This window comes from Grampus griseus (genome assembly GCF_964374135.1).
Source record: "Grampus griseus genome assembly, chromosome: 10".
Classification (NCBI taxonomy): Eukaryota; Metazoa; Chordata; class Mammalia; order Artiodactyla; family Delphinidae; genus Grampus; species Grampus griseus.
In genome coordinates this window covers 101,618,521-101,634,943 of record NC_139004.1, presented here as the reverse complement: position 1 = coordinate 101,634,943, position 16,423 = coordinate 101,618,521, and the positions used below count along the sequence as shown (strand labels likewise).

At 56.4% G+C, this 16,423-nt stretch overlaps 1 protein-coding gene across 1 annotated transcript in view; it reads right to left on the bottom strand.

Moving 5' to 3' along the window:
• NUP210 (nucleoporin 210) overlaps positions 1–16,423 on the bottom strand; it is a gene marked incomplete at its 5' end in the record, with an annotated part of 98,567 nt that overhangs the window by 66,406 nt on the left and 15,738 nt on the right. Inside the window, 6 exons of the mRNA XM_082662779.1 lie at positions 209–315; positions 1,810–1,878; positions 2,430–2,588; positions 7,401–7,533; positions 10,656–10,806; positions 13,126–13,222. Of these exons, the coding sequence (XP_082518905.1) occupies positions 209–315; positions 1,810–1,878; positions 2,430–2,588; positions 7,401–7,533; positions 10,656–10,806; positions 13,126–13,222 (716 nt within the window). The remainder of the gene's footprint in view (positions 1–208; positions 316–1,809; positions 1,879–2,429; positions 2,589–7,400; positions 7,534–10,655; positions 10,807–13,125; positions 13,223–16,423) is intronic.

Sequence of the window (16,423 nt, the reverse complement as noted above, 5' to 3'; positions counted from 1 at the left end):
CTGGTGCAGACGCACAGGCTGACAGGCTCTTGAGACGCCCGAGGGGTCCCACGACACTGTCTTCCATGGACCCAGCCGCACCGCTAGGAAGCACCGCAACTCAGCCTGCCTGCTCAGGGCCCCCTGTGTTTGGGGGCTGCTCGTTGGGCAGCTGCTCCAGGAGAGGCACCCCACCCCCCAACCCCATCAGGCCCGAAGCGGGACTCACATCCGACAGGTAGACCTTGTTGCCGGACTTGTCAAGCACTTCGACGGTGATTTCGTACAGGCGGCCGGTCTCGAGCACCCACCTGCCACCAGGGTGGACTGTGAACCCTACAAAACAGGCAGGCACAGAGCCTCAGCGCTGAAGCCACGGGGGCCTGTGGCTGAGGGAGAGGATGGCACTAGGCCTGGTCAGCACCGAGGCCCCAAGGCTGCTCCTCTGCACTCCTCGGGGGAGGAACCAGCTGTGCGTGACGGTGAGATCTAATGCCCATATCAGGCCTGAGCCCTCAGAACCTGAGCTGACCTCAGATGCACCAGCTGCCCCAGGCCATTCACACTTGACCCTATCCACGGTGGCTCTGACCCACAGTGAGACAACACTCTGAATCCACAGTAGGTCTACACTCTGAGTCCACTGTGAGTCTGAGCTCTGAATCTAGAGTAGATCTATGCTCTGAATCCACAGTGAGTCTGCACTCTGAACCCACAGTAGGTCTACGCTCTGAGTGCACAGTAGGTCTACACCCTGAATCCATAGTGAGTCCATACCCTGAATCCACCGTAGGTCTACACTCTGAGCGCTCTCCCTGTGAGCCGGCCCTGCCCTCCCAGGCCTCCAGCTCTGTTCCCACACACGATGCCTCCAGCTGCTGGCTGACCCCTGCAACGCCACGTGCTGCCCACCTCCACACCATCGCCTGAGCTGTGCCTCTGCCAGGATAGCGAACCCGCACAAGAGCAGCTTCTGGGAAAACGCCTGCCTCGAGCACCATCTCCCAGAAGCCCTTCCGCTGCACTCACGTTTACTAACTCTTTACCACTGTCCTGTCACCATCTGTTTGCAGTGGTCTCTCCCTGCAAAAACAAGCACAAGGCCCCCACTTCCCTCCTCCAGACTCCAGTGCCCTGCACGTGCCAGACAGACGGAAGGTACCAAGGGTTCTGAGCAGACGGCGCTCCCAAGACACACAGGGCCACCCTGCCCGAGGTCACTACGTGTCAGCGTGGGTCTCACCCAACAGCAGCCTCACTCAGCAGCCAACAAGAGGACCAGGGGGCTGCTGGGTATCAGCCAACAGCTCTCTCACCCGAACCACCTCAGGGCACCCAACAGGAGAGGCGGCTCAGGCCCAGGTAACACGTGTGTCCAGACATCTTTCCAGGGGTCGTCTCTACGGCAGCTCCTGGGCCCTGGCTGTGCCCGTCCGGGTCCTCCAGGGCTGTGGACTCCTCCCCTCCTGTCTCGGCCTCAAGCCTCACCCTCTCTTCCACCAAGGCATCTTCCAAACGTCCATAGCCATGGTGAGGTCTGGGCAGAGCCCTGGTATAAAACCAGAAGACACAGCCCTCCCCCACTCTACCCTATCCTGTTTCTCTCCCTGCAGAGCTGGCCACCAGCCGACCTTGGTCTACCCTCTGCTTATTTTGTGCACAGACAGGGGAAGGGCTGGAGGGGCAGCCCCAGAAAGGGCAGGGTGGCACTGATGTCCCCGGCCTCCCCGCTGGCAGAGCTGGCCAGAGTGAAGCATTTCCTGGGGGGCTGTTACTTTTATGTGACTTTTTAACTCCTGTGATCACGAACGACCCAGGATGCCCACTCACCCAGGTACCCGGGTTCCACCACGTAGATGGTGCTGTTGGGTAACCGGGAAGCGCCCTGCATGCGGATACCTGGATTCTGAATTAAGGAACAAATAAACCAGCTGGCAGGCGTCGGTTTGGCTCCCACAGCTTCGTTATCATCAACATCACGTGAGAAGAGGGGATGGGAAGGTCCCGGCCTGAGGCCACGCACAGCACAGGCCGTTTCCAGACTCAGCGGCCACAGGGCACTTCCTCCACTCCAAAAGGGGGACCTCTGCAAGGACCCTGGAGACCACCCAGGGCATGCAAACAAGTTGGGGACACATGACAACCCACACGGAAACAGCCTCGGCCAGGCCCCTCAGATGAGACCAGAGAAGGTTCCGGAGGCGGGGTTGGGGCTCCTCTCCGGCCACCACCCCTCACCTCAAAACCTCTAAAGCAAGTCTCCCCAGAGGTGAGCGTTTCCGCTCAGCTGGGGTGAGATTTTGGTCCTTTCTGATTTTCAGACCTTGAGGGAAAACGGAGCTATTTTTAGCCTCGCCAAGCTTTCAGGGAGAAAAGTGACTTGACTTCCAAACAGCACATCTCCTGTGCAAGACACGCAGATGCGTGCGCGCTGCCCGGGAAAAGGATACTCCTGTGGCCGAGGACCAGGTTGCTCTGTCCCAGCTGCACTGCGGTGACCAACGATGTGTCCTGGGCCAAGACCGCCACGGGCCGGCCCGGGTCTCCCTCGGGGCCCCAGACGTTGTTCTGAAGCTGTAGCTCGTACTGATCGGAGGGCATTGAGAGTTCTGGTCACCCAGAAACAAAGCAGAACAGAGAGGGGAGAGAGAGCAAAAACAGGAGATGTTAAAAGTCAGTGTCGCCTCCTTCCCCACCCCAATCCCTGGACCCTGCTGTCAGTACAGCTGCTTGATTTTTTCGCTTCATTTTTTTTCAGTGCTTTAAATTTTAATATTATTCTCCATGGCTGTGGACAAAGCTGACACTCTCCATGAATTTTCAGAGGCAATCACTTTTTTGTGGATGCCATGAGCACCTTTCTTTTTTAAAATTAAGCGCAGCCTGTGACTCAAACTGCCAGCTGCTGGCCGGATACCGACATCAGACCGTTTCCTGTTCATCACGGAAGCAAGTGAGGTCGGCTTCTGCATCGAGGGGCCCAGGGTGGGGCTCACTGGACCTAGGCGTCCTTTGGGGGTTTCCAAATAACCCACTCGCTGTGCCTGCATAGGTGGCCCCGTTCCAGCCCTCTTGCATGAGACAGGGACAGGATGCAGGGACCACAGACAGCTTCCCTGCTCACCACTGGGGTCCCAGGCAGGGACTGCCATGGGAGGCGCCCAGGACAAGGATCCTGGAGGAGTTTCAGCTAGAACCTCCTTCAAAACTCCCAGGCATTCTGAAAGGGGGGCAACTTGCCCACCTCTTGTCCCAGGGTATCTGTTGTGTGTTCCAGTAAGTCCCCAAGAATGTGCCCTGGAACAGAGGGTTCTCAAAGTGTGTTCCCTGGGCCACCAGCATCACCTGGGAAACTGCAAATAACTGGCCCCATGCCAGACCTGCTGAACCAAACTCGGGGGATGGGGGACGAGGGGTGTTGGGGGGCAGGCAGCACTCTGCATTTCCACAGGCACTTGCTGGAACTGAGAAGCCCTTCCAGTCCACACAACCCACTTCCTGGTCTCTAATGGGGAAGCCCAGCCATGCTGGGTTGAGACTCTTGTAGACGATGTACCCAGTGATCAGAACACAGCAGCAGTGCATCAAAGACACACGTCATAATAAAATAATAAGGTAACGCCACTGCTCAGAGAGCAGCATTACTCGGTGCTGCTGCAGGAAGCACTAGTGTCCTCCCTTGTGTAACATTCTGCAAATGAAAAAGGCCCTTTCAGGAAATAAACAGACCGACTCTGGACGCACCTTGCACCACGTGATGTAGCCCTATTTACAAAGCCCGAAGGCGATAAGAGAAGGGCCTGTCTGGCGGACCCCTTCAACACCTCTTTTTTGTTTTTTGCGGTACGTGGGCCTCTCACCATCGTGGCCTCTCCTGTTGCGGAGCACAGGCTCCGGACGCGCAGGCTCAGCGGCCACGGCTCACGGGCCCAGCCGCTCCGCGGCATGTGGGATCTTCCCGGACCGGGGCACGAACCCCTGTCCCCTGCATCGGCAGGCGGACTCTCAACAGCTGCGCCACCAGGGAAGCCCTTCAACACCTCTTGTATTGCAGGACCTCACTACTTCTCAGAGGCACTGAACAAGGAAGCCTTTGTGGATGTGAAAGGTCCCCGTCTGTCCACAGGCAGAGGAAGGCTGCTCCTGGGGCCCCAATCCAGCCCTGCTATCACCCGCTGAGGGTAACGGGTCATCCTGTAGGCTGCCCTTCCATGGCCAGGAGGCCCACGTTCTCCTAGGAGACCCGGTCTCTGACCCCTCCCGACCCTGGCTGACCCCCCAGATGTGCTTCTGATTGTCAGAACCCCCACTCCCACCCCATGCAGGGTCCGGGGAGGACCATGGAGCTCCGGGGGCGGAGGGTCCGAGCCCAGAATGACAAGGAGCCCACTGCCCTGCCTCCAAGCCCAGCCCATCAGGCAGCCCAGCATGCACTCGCCCTGGGAGGCCACGGCTCAGGGTGCGATGGGTCCTTTACCAGCTGAGGCTTGGACGCAGGAACCCCTGTCCCACACCCGTCCTTTTTCCAACCTCAGCACAATTTATCCCAGTAATTTCCAGCATTCCCGTCACCCGAGTTCTTTTCAGACATCGACTCCCTCAGCCAGCTCGTCCTCCCCACATCTTGTTCGGTCTAATAGGCTGGTTACTGGGCCGGGCACATCTACAGCACCAGCACCAGGCAGCGAGCAGCAAGGGGAGAAGGCTGTGCCCCCTCTCTGTGCTGGGAACGCTGCCCATGGCCTCACAGACACCCCTCCTCCAGGCCCCTCTCTTCCCTCGCCTGCCCCACTGGCGGGGGTGTCTGCAGGTCATCACTGGAGCTCCAGGCGGGAGGAACCCGGGCAGCCCCCCAGCAGTGCCCGCAGTACAGAGTAGGGGCTCCGTAAACGGGCCCGAGAGAAAGGAGGCAGACGTCGGGAAGCAAAAATATGCAAGGCAAGAAGGAACATTACATGTTTAAGGAAGAAAGACTGAAAGAAAACGTGAAGAACTAATTCGGGTAGCTGCCCTCTCACCCGTAATTCTCTGAGCCTTCTGCCGCGCGAGACCGGGGCTTGCCGAAACTCACGTTCCCTGTGATGGCGTCATGCCCTGACCTTCCTGTCTAGCAGCCAGTTAAGAATGACAGTGATGGGAACTGTATCTCAATTAAAAAACAAAACAAAACCACACAACCCATCAAAACAAATGGACAGTGAGCTTCCACCCGATGTCGTGTTCCCGGTGGACCTTTGCAGGCTCCTCCCCCATCTGTTCCCCTAGAGCATCTGTCTGGGACCCACTCCAGCCCTGTGGCACCCGTTACCATGAGTCACGTAGGTGTGCTTATTTCTGGAGGCGTTTTCCATCTCATTACCACACAGATGCAAGAGGCAGCTTAACTACTTCCTGTCCGGGGGTATCTTTCACGTGCCCCATTCTTTGACTTCTACCGTAGGTCAGTGAGCAAACCCCAAAGTTCTCTGGGTGTCTTGGGATGTGCTGTCCATCTGGGCCATGCACCAAAGGGTAAGCTCAGAATCCCTCTTTATTAAATCCCCTCTAACCTCCCTGGTGGGGGCACAGCTCCCCGCCCTCATCTGCCCTCACAAAGGGGCCACCGGCCCTGCCCTGGGAGAACAGAAAGCCTTTCCTGTGCTCCTCTGGGGCCCAGCACCACATGACCCTGCAGGACTGATTAAGGCCAAGGACCTGACAGCTTTGTGACTACCAGGCATTCTGTGCCTTGGTTTCTTCGTCCGTAAAACAGGGTATTAATGCAACCCACCTCACAGAGTCGCTGAGTCATAATGTGAAAAGCACAACACCTAGGAAACTCTCATGACAGTCAGATGTTCCAGACTGTCTCCATCAGGCCACAATGTGTTCAAGACAGTGCTCTGGTGGAGACGGTATTTCTGAGAAGCCCCTGTGGGTGCCCTCTGGTCTTTCAACTTGTCCCCACTGCGTTCCCCCTGAGGACGCAGGGGCAGGGTCCTGAGAGCTCCACCGCTGAGCCATCTCCCCTTTAAGGGTCTCAGAAAGCCACACCCAGGTTCGTCCCTTTGCTTTTAGACTCTGCAGCCCTAAAGTCTCCGGTGCACGCCAGGCTCTGGCCAGGACCCCCAGCCCAGCTACGTACACAGCCCGCCTGCATGGTGACAGGGGCTAAAGAGCGGGACGCTGCACGCCCAGCACACGGAGACACTTGGAACCCTCAGTCTACTGCCCTTCAGCAGGGCACCCCGTGTGGGAGAGAACCAGGCCTCGGGGCCTGTCCTCGGTTCTGAGGCCTCCCCAGGGCTGCAGCGCCCTGCCACGCAGTAATGACTGACCAGACCCACTGCCCTCAGACTTTCAGACCCAACTATGGACGAAGCCCAGGCTGCTCGGATGCTGAGGCATCGACACGCTTCCTAACTGATGCCCTGTAGTACAGACAGAGCAGCCAGCAACCGGGGAAGCACCTGCCCAGACATGCGTCCAAGCGCTCGGGCCTAGAATGGGACACTCTTATACCCGAGACACTAGATGACCTGTGCTCTGACCAAGAAATGTGTGTAAACTAAACAAAAAGATGATAACGACAGTAACTCTTAGGAGGCTTGGTGCTGCATTAAGAACACTCACCACTGAAAATGTATCACATGTACACGGCACTTTAGAATTTCCAGAAAAAATCCACGTCCATTAATTCATTCTGCCCTCAGCACAGGCAGAAAGGCTTTGAGGGCTCCAAGAGAGAAACTGAGGCCCAAAAGGGAGGAGTGTCTTGCCAAGGCTGCCCAGCAGTCAGTGGCAGACCCACTGGCAAAACCCAGTCCAACGTGAAGCTCATGGCTTCGGACATTCTTAAAACAAAGGGATATAAACCCAAAAAGATGGAAAGCAGGGTCTCGAAGAGATATTTGTACACCTATGTTCATAGTAGCACTATTTACAACAGCCAAGAGGCGGAAGCAAATCGAGCATCCATCAATGGCTGAGTGTCTAAAACCTGGTCTATACAGACAATGGAATGTTATTTGGCCATGAAAAGGAAGGAGATTCTGACACCTGCTACAACATGGAGGAATCTTGAGGACATTCAGCTCAGTGAAATAAGCCAGACACAGAAGGACCAATACTACATGATTCCACTTATACGAGGTCCCGAGGACAGTCAGATTCATAGAACAGAAAGTACAAGGGTGGTTGTCAGGGTCTGGGGAAGGGGGATGGGGAGTCAGTGTTTGATGGGCACAGGGTTTCAGTCTGGGAACATGAGAAAATTCTGGCAATGGATGGTGGTAATGGTTGCACAAAATGTGAATGTAATCAACGTCACTAAAATTAACACTTAAAAGTAGTTAAAATGGTAAATTTTAGGTTAGGCCTATTTCACCGCGATAAAGAAGGGGAGGCGTTGCCATGAGTACCGAGCTGAGCTGGTGACCCACCTGTAATCTTCCCTTGCCTGATCTTCTGCACCTTGTAGCGGATGGATGTCCCCACCATGAGGTAGACGTCGTAAGCTGGGTTCAGAAGGATGTTCTCCAAAATCAGGAGCCTGACCTCCGCGGGGCGGACGTTCTTAGCACAAGGAAGAGAGGAAAGGTGAGGTGAGCCCGGAGTAGGGTTCAGTGTGAGCAAGAGAAAGGGTGTTTAGAACTTTCCAGTCTGCTCATGTGGGCACAGGGAGGGTAGGGTGAGAACACAAGGCAGCACCTCTGGACACCCCAGAAGCCCAGGGGAGCCCTGTGGTACAGCAGGCAGCCATTTAGAGGTCATTGCCAAAGTATACCGAGTCAGGAGTGATGGCTACGGATACAGAGGCCACTAGGGGCCCAGGGGCTCCACCCACAAAAGCCCCAAAGGCCCGTGCTGGGGGCCGTACTCATGCATCCCACAGGACCCTGACGATTGGAGAGACTATTCTTGGCGGGACACCACCCCTAGGGCACTGCACAGATAGCAGACCGACACACGCCGGGCTTTCTGAGAAAGAGGCTTATCTGCCTGGGCAGAGGGGCCCACAGAGGGCTCTCAGGAAGCGGGGGCGGGGAGGGCACCGTCACAGCCCCTCTCCTCACTTGAGCGCGCCTGTTTCTTACAGAAGGAGTATATACCCGCCTCTGGTGCCCTGACTCTGGAAGCTGCTGCCAGAGAACGTGTCTCCATGCCCGTCTCTGGTGCCCAGCCTTGGGCTCTTGGGTCCCGCAGGACCGGAACCAACGGAGAAAGAGTTCTTAATCAGCTACCAGCCCCAGGGCACAGCAGAGAAACCCGATCTTTCTGGAAAGAGGCCCATTAGCTAATCATCACAGCTGCACCTGAGGGGCGGCTTCTAATTAAACACACATCTAAGGGCTGACAGTAAACCCTTCCTGAGGCCTTGGGGGTTGGAGGGACATACTTTCATGCCCTCCCTCCGCCCCACTCCAGAGCACCAGCATCTCTAGGAGGGGGGCTCTTATAATGTCTAGGACCCCAGCTCTTACACCTGGTGCCCTGGGTTTTGCGGCTGCCGCCCAGGGTATGCCCCTGGATCACCTGGCCCTGGGGGCCCCTGGGCCCCACAGGACCATCAATCAGAGACAGTGCTTGGGCTACGAACCCCGACACTGCACACACAGCTGACTGACACCCCCCAGCCATTAGGTGGAAGAGGCCTACCTGCTGGAAAGAGGCTTTGGCCTGGAGGGTAGGCTTGTCACATGTAGGGTCTACAGAGGGGCTCTCGGGGAACGTAGGCTGGGGACATTATCTTTGTACCCCCATTGCCTCACTACAGCTCGTGGCATCTCCCAGACGGGAGCCTGCACCCTTGTCTGGAGCCCCGATTCTTGTGACTGCCGCCCAGGAGACACCTCCAGATCCCCTGGCTCTGGGGGCCAGGGAGGCTCTGCTCACAACCCCAGAGGACTGTACATATGAGCGTCCTTTAAAAGCTGTTGTCTGGGGACTTCCCTGGTGGTCCAGTGGTAAAGAATCCGCCTTCCAACGCAGGGGACGCGGGTTCGATCCCTGGTCAGGGAACTAACATCCCACATGCCGCAGGGCAACGAAGCCCGTGAGCCTCAACTAGAGAGCCTGTGTGCCCGAAGTACAGAGCCCACGTGCTCTGGAACCCACGCGCCACAACTAGAGAAGAGAAAACCCGCACGCCACAACGAGAGAGAAGCCTGTGCGCTGCAACTAAGACCCGACAGCGGCCCCAAAATAAATAAATAAATAATAAGTTAAAATCTAAAAAAAATAATTAATTAGAAAAAAAAAAGCTGTTGTCTGAGGGCCTGGCTTCTAACCAGTCTGGGTCTGGATCTAGGTGCTGACTGAGATCCTCCCCTTCGGGACAGAGAAAGACAAATAACATATGGTCTCACATGTGGAATCTAAAACACAACAAAACACCCAAGCTCACAGACACAGAGAACAGATTAGTGGTTGGCAAAAAAGGGGTGGGCAAAATGGGTGAAGAGGGTCAAAAAGTACCAACTTCCAGTTATAAAATAAATAAGCCCTGGGATGTCCTGTATAGCATGCCGACTATAATTAACAATACTGTACTGCACATCTGAAAGTTGCTCACAGCATAGATCTTAAAAGTTGCTATCACAAGAAAAATATACTCCGTAACTACATATAGTGACAAATGTTAACTAGACTTATGATCATTTTGCAGTACATACAAATATCGAATCATTATGTTGTACACCTGAAACTACTATAATGTTGTATGTCAGCTATACCTCAACAGAAAAAACCAGTAAGTTAAATGATATCTTTGATACATTAAAAAGAAAAAACCACCACACAGAGCACCCACCTTGGGCCGGGCTGTGAGGTGGGTGCTTTCCACAGGCAGGACAAGGCCGCCTTTGCAGCTCAGCGGGAGCCCGGTCCCAGCCCAGCCCTGTGCCCCCATGGGGCCCAGGACACAAGAAGACAAACTCCCCAAGCGCTAGCTGCAGTCCCAGGCACGCTGCAGGACTGTGCCGAACGTGGCTGCCTCACGTTTCCAAAGCCCTCCAGGATTCCCAAACTACAGCCAAACCGCTGAAGACAGTGAATTCTCATCCGTCACTTTAGAAATTAATCAGCAGGTGTACCGCAAACTTCCTGCTTGGGCTGCAGGAACCAGGCAAACAAGAGGAAGACCCCAGGTCTGCAGCTCAAAAGGAGGCCCAGGCAGGGCAGGCCTGAGCCCACAAGAACCAGGAAGGAAGCAGGCCTTGGCTAAACCCACTTCTCGCTGTCCTTTCTGCCCCTGCCCCACCTCTACTCCCAAAATGGGGCTTTGATGGAGAAGCAGGTGCTGGTGAGGCCAGACGATGGGGGGAGGGGGGGTCCGGAGTCCGAGCCCTCCACACGTGGGACCAGGCAACCAGTGTCAGGGCTGAAGGTGGGGCACAGGGTGAAATGGCTGGGTGTTCCAAAGGCTCGGATGTGTCTCTACAGCGGGACAGGGGAGCTCACTGAAGATAAGCTAGTTGATGCCAACCCCACTGCTCCCGGACCTCCCTGGAAACTGAGGAGAGAAGATGCCTTGTGACTGCAGAGGTGGTGGCTCTGGTGCCCCGGCCACCTGTTCCTAAGCCGTGGCTCACACCAGACACCGTTCCCGGTAGGGCATCTCCTCTCTGCTACTAAATATGTGAGGGAACCAGTCGTCCAGATCCCGCCCCGGAGCGCAGGTGCCCGCCTGCGCCCACCTTGTACACGGCCTCCTGGATGCGCGCTTTCAGCTTGGAGCTCCCCGTCTTCATCCCGGACACCAGGATGGTGTCCCCCTGCTTGGCCGCCTTCTCCATCTCTGAGATGTAGGAGGGAGGGATGTACGTGGACTCCAAAAAGGTCAGGATGCTGGAAAAGGAACGTGCGGTCAGACCTGACGCCTGGAACCCAGGAACCTCACGCACTCACTGTCCGAAGCTCCTGTGCGTGGTGCCAGACCCCATGTAAGTGGTGCTGACCTAGACGGTGCTGCCTGGAAACCTGTCCCTGGAATGTCCTACCTCAGAATTGTCAGCGTCCCTGTGAAACATGCAGATTCTCGGCCCCGGCCCGGCCCTTGGTCTGCATGAAGCCTGGGGATCTGCATTTTATAAAACTCCCAATGTGATTATGATAAAAGGCAGGCACTGAAATTTGAAGACCGCCCACTTAGTCGAAATGTTTTGGTCTCACAGACGTGAAAGGTGAGGCTCACGGAAGCTGAGAACAGGCCCAGGACCACAGGTCCAGCCAGGGCCCTTCAGGGTTCCCCAGGAGTCCCAGCCCCCTTTCTTGGCCAGCTCCTGCATCTGGGAAATGGTTCAACGACCACGCCCTCCAGTGTTAGAAACAGGGAATCACATCAAATCCTACCTTCCCTGGAGTTAGGCTGTGGGGAGAAGGGAGGGAGAATTCAGGATGGGGTGGAACCCCCAGAGCACAGGCTGGTAAGCGGGGCCAGCCTGAGTCTCTCCCTGGCAGCCCGTGATTTACAGATAAGCCCTCCAGTTCCACCCGAATGAGAGCAGTCAGTCGGACACGCTTTCATTCTCCCCAAGATCTGCCGGGCGCTATACTACGCAGTGATTTATTTCCTTGCCCAGTTTTACGACGTGTCACACACTGAATTTAATGAAAATCCAGGACACTCTGGTTCCAGCACCCCTTAGCACCTTGGACTTCGGTCGGCATTCGACTTACATGCCGGGTGCTTGGAAGCTCCGGGGGCCGTCAGGGCAGGAAACAAGCTTGGTGGTGCGAGCGGGGCAGGTAACCAGCATCCCCTGAACATCTAGTACGTGCCGGGCCCAGAGAGGGGCTCTCACCCCCGTCAGCGTGCTCGCCCACCCTGCCACCCTCAGGGGTGGGCACAGTGACACCTCCATCTGCTGCAGGAGGAAGCTGGTGCTCAGGTGGTCACAGTCCTTGATGACGGCCACAGGCAGGACATCACAAGGCCGGGACCGGAATGCAGGTCTTTTGGACCTAAAGCCCACATTCCTGGCTTACTGAGACCCCAGAAATTCCAGAGCTCACGAGAAACTCTTCCACGCTGACGGAGACTAGGAGAGACAGGCCGACATGCGGCAGGTGACCCCGGGGGTCATGTTCTGCTACAAAGGATACAATTGGGATAAACTGGCAAAACTTGAACAAGGTCTTGTGACTGTGGGCATCACTGTTAATTCCCTAATTGTGATGACCGTCTTCTCAACGTGCAGGAAAACGTCCTCAGAGGCAGTAAATGCACATTAAAATAATTGGGGGTTACGGGCACCAGGGCGGCAGCTTGCTCTCAGATGGTTCGGGGAATCCACTTTCTGTACTACACTTGCAACTTTTCTGTAGGCTAAAAATTGCTGCAAAGTCTTTAAAAAAAATAAGTCTTCCTCCTCCAAAAGGGACTACACTCTAACATTTTTCTAATACAGCACGAGGCAACGCAGCATAGCAGAGGACATTAGCCCAGACCTTGGGTCTGCACCAGCACCGGCCAGCAGACCCTCTGGGATGGAAATGCTCCACGTCTGCCCTGTCCAGTGTGTGGTAACACCAGCCACACAGCTAACGAGCCCTTGACGTGTGGCCAGTGCAATCAAGGATCTGAATTTTCCACTGTACCTAGTTTAAATTTAAACAGCCAGGATAGGGTTCATGGCTACCACACTGCACTGTGAGAAGCTATACACGTCTGAGTTCAAATTGTAGCTCCGCCCCTTACCAACCTAAGGCACGTGGACAGTGGGACGGAAGCCACACGGCCGTTGGGGGGACTGGCTGAGTCAAGATGGGTAATGAGCCTGTCGCACAAGGAGTCCGCCTGCAGGCCCACCTCCCACCCCCGTGCTGGGGAAGGCAGCCTCCTGCGCCTGGAAGAGGTCACTGCAGGAAGGTCACCCCAGCCGGAACTGTCTCCCCGTTAGCTCACCCCCAGCGGGGCCGCACCCCGCCCCTCGCCTGCACCCCGGGACAGCTCCCATTGTCTGGCACAAGCTTTCTCTTCGGCAGCTGGACAGCCCAGCCTCCTCGACGATGTCCCACAGAACACACCCCCGTGGGCTGCACAAGCAGCAAGGTTCCTGCACAACCGTGTGAGCCGAGGGGGATGATGATGATGGAAACCCCCAGCCCACGTGGAGCCGGCGACAACCCCCTTCCCGCCTCCCTTCCAAGGCAGGCGCCTCTTACCGGAGCGCGTTGTGGGTGTCCGAGTACCCGTCGGCCTCTGTGTCCTTCACGATCATCCAGTCAAAGACCAGCCCGGCCAGGGTGCTGAACGTGTTTCCTGTAGGAGCAGAGGGGCGCACCCGAGTTACCCCCCGGGGCCAGGGGCAGGGGACATGCACCAGCCCCTGCAGAGCAGGCAGCACTGCCTGCAGCCTCCAGCCTCCATTCAGCAGGGAGGGAGGGAGGGAGGGGAAACGAGGCTGAAAGAATCAGGGTCACGTGACCGTGAGGAGTGAGCCCTGGCCTCTCGGGGGAGCCGTGTCCTTCCCGCTGTACCTCCTGCCTGTGCGCACCCGTCACCCCTCACGTGGGGAAGTGCTTTACAGTTTAGACGGTGGTTCCTGAGACTGTCACTCACTCCCCCCTCACCACCTCCCTGTGCTGGGAAAGGAACCCAGGCCGTGAGCTTTCATGTGCCCATCCTTGCCCCTCGGCCGAGATGCTGAGACCCCAAGTCCCGGGTGGAGGAGGTGGACGCTCGCACAGCCGGCCTCGGCTCTGAACGGCCTGGCTGCCGTCCGCGTGCCTTGGACCAGACGCCAGAACACGCGGAGCCCGGCACGTGACTGGGCGACCGCTGCCGGAGGAGGACTCAGGGAGGGTCTGAATCCCTCCGTAAACACCTTGTCAGGGTAACTGCAACACGTGGTTCTACGCAGACACCCGGGAACAGAGCGGGGGATGAAAACTGGGCGCTCAAAGGCCTGATCTGCTGGGAACTATGGTTTGCTTTTTCCCCAGGCGATGTTGATTTTACATTCCTTAATTGGCTCCCATCATTTCAAATTAAGAAATGCAGTATACTGTATATCCAGCTTGCCAGTTCAAAAGTCTGAAGACCCCGCTGCCTGGGCCCTGCTCCCTCTGGTGACGAGAGGCTGGCTCAGCCTCTCCAGCTGGTCTGTCCCACTCCCCACACCACACCCTATCGCCCACACCCACTCCACCTCCATCATCTACATTCCTGCCTGGCCAGCCCCCAAAACAGAGCATCTGGGGCCCAGGAAAGCTCTTTCTTCACTGCGAAGCGCAGAGCATTCAGAGTCAGGCCCCACCCCACCGCTGAGGTCTCCGGGCTGTTGAGATCGACAGGAGAGAGTGCCGCCAGCGAGGTGCCTGGGGGGTGCCAGCCAGCTCAGGGGCAAGTGCGGTCCAGCACGGTCTTCTGAGGACGAGAAGACCGAGGCTGGGGGAGGCCTCCTTGGGTCTCGTAACCTGGAAAATGGAGACAGGAAACCCTGTGTTCATCCATTTCAGTGGTTACGCTTGGAGCTCGGTTTTTCAGTCAGAATCCCCGCATCTCTGTCATGTTCGGATGTGAGGGGAGGGATGAATGTGGGATCATTCCTGGAGCAGAAAGCATCCTGGGGCTTCCAGAAGTTTCACCCACATGGGCAGGGGCGCATGCAGGACCAGCTGCCTAATTTGCAGGACTGTATGCAAATGAAAACCTGGGGCTCCTCATTCCAAAGGCAGGGAAAGCACCAGAGGGACGCAAGTCAGACTTGGGAGAGTTGGAAGGAGACAGAGAAAGCCCCAGGCATGGGGCTGGCTGAGGGGGTGCTCCCTTGGGCGGGTAGGGACACTCTAGGGTGAGTCAGACCCTTAGAGGTACCCAGAGGCCCTGCCCTGCAATTTGGGGTACACATGGATGTGCCAGTTACAGGGGTCCCCTCCTGCCAGCCACTGGACCAACACACTGTGTCCTAGCTGAGCAGGCTCTGTGGAAACTGAGTCAGGCATCTCTCCTTCCCGCTCTGCTGATCCCCACACTAACCCTCGGTAGCCTGTGTATGGATATGTTAGGGAACCAGATGAGGGTGGGTGAGAGGCTCACTCCGGCCAAAATGCAGCCTCTAGAACGGACGTGCCCCGGGACAGGGATGGCCTCTGCCACGCTCCACCCTGCATACCCTGGGGACACGCACCTATCCCAGGCCCCCGCTGGGGATGGAAGGTGGCCGTAGTCACAGGACAAGGCTGGGGAGGGAGCGGACAGGCAGGACCCAGGACACTGGGGGACAGGGCACAGGTGGCCAGGAACCCAGCCCAGGAGGCAGGGAGGTGGCAGGGAAGCAGGATCTCAAAATCACGGAGGCTCCAAGTCCCATCAGACCCCACTCACAAAACACGAGTACAAAAATAAATCTATTAAAATTTCAAGACGGCAACGGTGGAGCATTAAACCAAGCCTGGGGACCTTTGTAGCACGAGAGCCTGTGTGAAGCTAGCCCTGACGTCTGGATGACAAAAGAAAACCACAGGAGATGGCACGTGACCTGACTACAACTTCCCAGAGTGGACAGTGGGCAAGGGCACCTTCCAGCAAAACAGGCTCCAAGACCCACACATTCAGCAGGAATTTGCAGGCTTGGAGGTAGGGGCGGTTCAAGAAGCTTCTGCCTAGAGTTTTGCCGTGTCTCTTTGAAAAGCAGCTATTATGTACTCCTGAAACTAACACAACATTGTTAATCAACTATACTCCAATATAAAATAATTTTTTTTAAAAAAGCAGCTATTAGACCTACTATGTGCCAAGTGCTCACATTAACAAGGAAATCCCAGGGCCCAGTCTCCGGAGGCTGTACCCCCTGTCCTGGTCCCAGGAGGGCAGCCGGAAAACACTAAGCAATTCAACTTAACAAACATTTGCTGGATGCCCGCTGGGCCCAAAGTCCAGTGTCAAACAAAGAATGAAGTGATCCCAATTCTACCCAAGTGCGGAGCCTGACAACGAGTAAAAAGTGCCCCGTGCCCCAAGGCTGGGCTTGCGAATCACTGAGGGATTTCAAGGAGGGACAAACTCCACCTTGGGAGAGCCCTAGAGGAGAAAATATTAGAGGGGATGCCCAGAGGGCCTGGGCTTCAGAAAGCAGAGATCCGGAAGTGGGAGTGGACGGTGCTCTGAGTGGGAGGTGAGGCGTGGCATTTGGGGGACCGGAGCCCCCAGCACTGCCCGGGCACCAGGTACATGCGGGCTGGGAGAGAACTCTGAAAACATTAACTCGAGGCAGGAACCCTGCAGATGGCCTCAGGCCAATAAAGTAGACCCCAGCCCCTGGTGCAGACCACGGTGCCCAGGAAAAATGCAGCAGTTGGAGACAGGCAGTGTGGCCTAGTGGACAAGAGTTCCAGCCCCTGCTCTGCCGCCCACGAGCTGCATGACCCTGGGTGAGTCACTGAAGCTCTCTAGGCCTCAGCTTCCTTGTCTGTACAATGGGCTAATGTATAATTACCATCCACCCTCGTGGGGTAAAAG